Raw genomic sequence first — 5,927 nt, forward strand, 5'->3', positions numbered from 1 at the left:
CTCATAAAATGAAGTTCCCATCTAATAACACTGGTCTGCAGAAGCCTGCTTTGGCAGGAGGGCACAAGTCAAATACTCCCCTAAAAGCAGAAACCTTCAGAATTAGTGGTGACATTGCATTGTGATTACATGCATTTGACTAGTATTGCTGTATCTCAATTCTTCTGATTCTTCAGTCTGCAGTTTATCTGCTCACATGATTTCCATCATCACAGCTTTGGCTTACAAGAGCTGTTCCAAAACACAGCACTCTTCTGTCCAAAAATTATTGTCATCAGTGACGTTTCCATGGTCGGAGAGAGGACTGAATCCATCCTAACAGGTCAAATACAGCAAGGTAATCACAATGCAATGTGTTCCTTTCACATTCTATATTTCAACTATTTAGAAGTAGTTAAGAGATAAAATAAAAAAATTGCTGACAATGTCTTCTTGAAACATCAATCAGGCACTTGAGTCCATCTTTAAAAAGTTGTGGCAGATTATTTATAGCATTGTCCAGCAGTACACTCACATCTGGGCACTGCAGAGCAAATTACTTCTCTGCAGCTGGTCCTGTGCTCTGTGAAACGGGTTGGTGCCAAAGTGTGACACTCGTGTCAATGAGCCCATCTCTTGTTCATACCAGTCTGCAGCCACTGATGCATCCAGCAAAAGGTCTGTGGACAGCATTTTTGGGCATCTCTCTTTGGCCAAGTAACTAGGGATCCCCTTCCCTCTAATACAAATTTAGTCTTTAAAAATGGTTTTCTCTTTGAAATAAAATTGCTTTAATTCTATGGGCCAGCTGTGCATTTCAGAAGCTAACCTAAAATCTGGCTTCAAGGTGGAACTAAAATGAACAAAATCATGAAATACATAATGTATACAACTAACTAATATCAGTGCCAACAGCAACAACTCTGTGAACACAAAATATCAGACTATTCCTTAACGATATTGTTATTTTGTTTTGGCATCACAGACTTTCTGGGTTTAAAGAGAACTCTGGTTCATCAGGATGTTTCACTTTAAACTAATGTATTTGCTGTCAGTTTTATTCTCGATTTATATTTCTCCATCTGCCTGGTGGAGTGAAGGTCTTCAACAATGCGTCATCACTTATTTTTGACAAATCTCTTTCTAACAATTCTTAACGTCTTCACAACATTTTCAGCTTTTCTGAATCGGTGTTTTTTCCGTCTGGATGAAAGCGGCACAACAATGATCTAATGGGCAGGTGGCATGGTAGCCCCTTCCATCAGTGAATAGGTGAATGATGACAAGTAGTGTGAAAGTGCTTTGAGTGGAGAATAGTAAGAATAACTCTAATAGGGAGTTAATGCAGGAGTGTAACGACGCACCGCCGTTACCTGTGCTGCAGAAGATGGATACTTGCAGTTATGAGGAATCAGACAGGCTCAAGTCCACCTCTTGAGTGTCTGTTGAGGGCTGAGTAAGTCTGAGGCGTCATTGCTTATTGGCGCAGCGTCATTAGGCATTAAATCCTCCCTTTGTGAAGGATATAATCTTTTTGTTCAAGTTGTTGCAGAACGATGTTGATTCAACTTTTGGTCATTTTGAGAGGTATTGTTATTAATATTATTTCCTCAACCCTCAACAACATAAACGGGTTGGACAACAGGTTAGAAACGCCTCCCAGTGTGAAGTGACAACATTTAACAGCACAAATTACATCCTCCAAAATGATCAACACCTCTCTTTAGAAGGGAGGATTTATTGCAGGACTGTTGTGTTATACTGCATTAGTTGTAGCTCTGTGTATCTAGTTAAATCTAATATCCACATATAATATTCAAAAGGTGTAAATAAAAAGCAAGCACACAAACCTCTTCTTCCACACACGAGAGCAGCGGTGCTGGCTGGAGTTTCACAGGGACTCTCGAGTCATTTTGAGTGCGTGTTGTACGTCCAGTCAGCTCTGGAGAATCTCTACACATGTCGCAACGCAGCAGCATCCTGCAGTGATTACTTAGCACGCAGCAGAGACACTGCGCTCACTGCTACATACTGACTGTGCTGCTTGTTCTGACAAGTGTCTGTCTTCATAGTGAGACCAGTGTACTAAAGTATAATACTGACAAGAAGAGAGTCTTTAACAGCCGACTAGACAAACTAAGCTAAGAGCTACGAGGTCAAAATGTGAAGATTTTATGCTTTTGTTTATAAGACATGATTGAACATTTTATTTCTCCGAGTGTTGGACTGCTTGTCGGACAAAACCAGGGATCTAAAGATTGTACCTTCACATCTGATGCATTATGACTGATATAACAATCAGGATGTTTCTCTATTAATAAAACAATGAATTGCTTTTTTGATTAAAAAAATGGGATTAATCAATGTTAGAAATGATTGTCAACTGCAGCTCTATAGCCAGCTAGGTGCTTAATTTTGAATAACAACTTGCAAATGCTAGCTTATATTTCTGAACACAGGCGTAGTCAGCGTGTCTGATGAAGGTAAAAAAAGGTAAAACAACTGGACAAAGGTAGATTTTTCCAAAAGGCCAGTTTGTGTGCCAAGTTGTTTTTCTCACATTAAAGTAATTTCCATATAAAGAAAATCCTCCTGCGGGGAACACTGCCATTGTCTAAAAGGTTTATAGTAAGAACTGCCACTCCCATCATAAATGTCTGTATAGAGATTTTATTTATTCATAATTTACAAATGTGCAGTCAGAGTTCACTGAGCTCCGGCTGTGGGTGGAACCCACTCGTGGATCTTCTTGCTGGTGGTGGGGAAGGGCACGTACTGCTGTGAGCTGCCACTCACGTTGAACTGGTGGACCTCAGCCAGGAACTTCTTGGGCTCTGGTGGATGTGTGGTGGGGGGGTCGTCTGTCATGCAGTGCAGCCAGCGATGCCTGAAGAGTGAAAACAAAGGTAGCTTGAATAAAAAACGAATTCCTTCTTTTTATTCATTTTATGGTGATTTTTGTTGACGGTTACATTTCTGCAGGAGGTGAAAACATGTAAATAATGTTTAATTTACTTGCCAAGACAGTACAGTAGACTACAAACAACTGCATATTGATTTATATGTTTACGGTAGATAGTAGATGTGCCAAATATAGCCAAAGAAATCATTTAGAGTTTTAGCCCAAATGGTCATTGTACTGATTCAATAACAAACTGCAAGTCGTACCATTCAGCTGGAACCATGCTGCCGTCCACTTCCCACATGGTGTTCTTTCCGTTCATCTCTGTGGTGTAGATCACCCAGCGGTGACGTCCTGAACACGTTTAGGAGACAAACAAGAGTTATTTGATCAAATAACCCAAATCTAAACAGCCTGTGCAAAATACTCCTGACAACAACATTGTGTGTGTACTTTTCTATTGACTAGTTGAAATCATGCACATTTGGGGATACTCGACTCACCAAAGAAGTAGTTCTTTTTGTCCTCAAAGTATTTATTTCCATATTTATCCAAACCAACCAGGGCTCCTGTCTTCACATCATTCACCCTGCCAATGGAATAATGACAGTCGGGTAGACAGTCCCAAGACATACAATACACATCTAATAACACATCAACAGTGGTTTAATATAGACTATAAAAAACATTCAATTAAACTGACCGGAATAATTGAAGAAAAAAACCCCGAACTCCACCATGACCTCCTATTTGTCCCAAAGCCCTTCGGACGATGTTCGCATACTCCGCCATCTTGAGACGGAAGAATTATCGAGACGGACTGTTGTGCGGTAAAAAAAAGTCCGAGTAGCACCAACAAGCTTGTGGACATTTAGTTCCACAAGTAGATACACAAGTATCTAGTGTGGTAACCGTAACAGTAATACTTGTATAATATATTTGATGAAATATATACTACTATAACAAAGTATAAGTACTATTTCAAAATGAACATACCGTTTATCTTGTCCATATCTACACCCATGTATATGTATTTAATGTGCAACACCATGATATTATACTGTATATCCCAGACAATGTTATTCTTTGCACAGAAGACAAGCTACATTTTTTCATTTCAAGTATAAATTAACTGAAACTAAATGTCGTCTTTATAAGAGCCAGGGTGTATAAAACAGACAAAACATCTCTCCATATACATTATACACACACAACTCTCACTTTGATGTACTGTATCTTTTTTAAAGTTTGTTTACGGGTTGTTGACCCTGGCTTCTGTTTTTTTCTATCTCTTATCTCAAGTTGATACTCCTTTTTTATGTTATCTATACATTCAAGGATGATGCATTTCAATTAACATACATATGAAGGACTGTATGTGACAAATACAACCTTAATCCTGAACTATCATAAATGTTGCTGTTAGTGCAACCACAACTACAACAGTTCATAGTATTACTTCATCTTTGCTGTAACTACAAGCTCAATCAGGTGGACCAGCCTGTTTGTTACTGTATATATAATATTTCTCGTTTTTTTGTTATATTTAGTTATTGTGAATTGTTTTACTTTTTTACTTATTTAATATTCTTTACTGTTTTATTACTTATTTATAATACTTGTTTGATCTTGTTTTTTTACTATGTCTCTTGTTTGCACTACACTGTATGCTGCTGTGATCCTGTACATTTCCCCACTGCGGGACTAATAAAGGATTATCTTATCTTATAGATGATCTCTGCAGCTATCTATCTACCTATCTATCCGTCTATCTACCTACCTACAAGTGACAGTGGTTTGAACACAGCTCACTGCTTTTCATCCTTTGAAGTAAAGAAACAGGAAATGAACATGAGATATATATATATATTTAATATTTATTTAATTAAAAACTGTTGCCTGACAGTTTAGAATCATTGTTTATAGAAGACTCTCTGATAGAGTAGATGTTTACAAATGGACACTGTTAATGTACAATCATGAAGAAATGCATGCTTGGTAGCTCCCGACTAGCAGATTTATACCTCACTAACACAAATCTGAACGAGAGGCACACATGAAATCGTATGACAGCAGCCAAAGAGCTCTAATGACAGAATTAACCGTTTTATTCCTTCACTATAAAAAGCAGGATTTGGGGTTCTCCCACTGTAAAATTTGCCATAACTGGGAAGTGCAACATACAGCAACCTAACCAAGAGGAAACAGACCTGAAAAATTACTGTTTTAAAAAACTAAAACCTCCAGTACCCTGGCTAGAAAGTGAGTAGTCATGCAAACTGGATGCTTAAATTGTCCTTATTTAGTGAAGAATGTCAGACAGCACCTATAATATTGCAATTCATCTCAAAACATGAGATATAAGGCACAACGTCTGCATAAACAAGCATCAAAATCCAAAATGTTTTCGTTCTTTTGAGCATTTCCTTAGAAATATAGTGTGTGCATACTTTCCACATTGTTTTAAAAAATCCCCTTCTTCTGTAAGAACTTTTCTTTTAAATTTAAAAGAATAACTGATGGAAACATATTTCCTAACAAACCCCGACTCCCAAAATAAGCCGCAGAATGTGCTTTTAAAACAATAAATCTTCCTATTTTATAAATATTAGCTCTTGGCTTTGATATATAAAAAAGGTCAATGTTGCTCTTTCATGTCCTTATACGCAGTTTTACCCTTTAACCATTTCTAATGTGGCTTAACAGGCAAAAAATATCTACATTATTCATGACATTTCCAGTTTTCTCCAGGACGTTGTTTCTTCAACCCATCATTTAAATGTTTTGTATGTTAAATTCAAAAACCCAGGAGTAAAATCTCTTAACCAGAGAGATCAACTACAAGAACATAACATCAACTTCCTGTTTCTCTGTAGAAGCCGGATTTTCACAGTAAAATCCCACCTTGTTACACGGTTAAACTCTTGAACAGACATCGGCGATACTTTGCATTTATAATTCAGGTGAGAAAATCTTACTAGTTTGAATATTTTACAATGTTTGTGTATTTATTCTGTCTTTAGATTTAGCCTTAACACAGATATGG

The 5,927-nt window shown here is 37.5% G+C and overlaps 2 protein-coding genes across 2 annotated transcripts in view; both read right to left on the reverse strand.

Moving 5' to 3' along the window:
- Positions 1 to 2,633: 2,633 nt before the first annotated feature.
- ndufa12 (NADH:ubiquinone oxidoreductase subunit A12) lies at positions 2,634 to 3,703 on the reverse strand. Its single transcript, XM_068716753.1, has 4 exons — positions 3,585 to 3,703; positions 3,385 to 3,470; positions 3,148 to 3,235; positions 2,634 to 2,866 (listed from the first exon to the last, which is right to left on the reverse strand). The coding sequence occupies exons 1-4, from the start codon at positions 3,671 to 3,673 to the stop codon at positions 2,686 to 2,688; spliced, it is 444 nt and encodes a 147-aa protein (XP_068572854.1). The 5' UTR covers positions 3,674 to 3,703; the 3' UTR covers positions 2,634 to 2,685.
- A 1,030-nt stretch (positions 3,704 to 4,733) lies between these two features.
- fgd6 (FYVE, RhoGEF and PH domain containing 6) overlaps positions 4,734 to 5,927 on the reverse strand; it is an 18,050-nt gene continuing 16,856 nt past the window's right edge. The window contains exon 21 of the mRNA XM_068717177.1: positions 4,734 to 5,927. This exon is cut by the window's right edge and continues 481 nt beyond it. The gene's annotated coding sequence lies outside the window, so the exon portion shown is untranslated.

Source organism: Cebidichthys violaceus, unplaced genomic scaffold, assembly GCF_023349555.1.
Source record: "Cebidichthys violaceus isolate CVI_PGR_0920_01 unplaced genomic scaffold, fCebVio1.0.p SCAF_21, whole genome shotgun sequence".
Lineage (NCBI taxonomy): Eukaryota > Metazoa > Chordata > Actinopteri > Perciformes > Stichaeidae > Cebidichthys > Cebidichthys violaceus.

Bases quoted from the DNA above. Each gene is read 5' to 3' on its own strand.
- ndufa12 (XM_068716753.1), bottom strand. From the start codon at position 3,673: ATGGCGGAGTATGCGAACATCGTCCGAAGGGCTTTGGGACAAATAGGA. The intron at 3,471-3,584 runs GTCAGTTTAATT...TTCCATTGGCAG, and splicing joins TTTTTTCTTCAATTATTCCG to GGTGAATGATGTGAAGACAG. The intron at 3,236-3,384 runs GTGAGTCGAGTA...AAACGTGTTCAG, and splicing joins CAAAAAGAACTACTTCTTTG to GACGTCACCGCTGGGTGATC.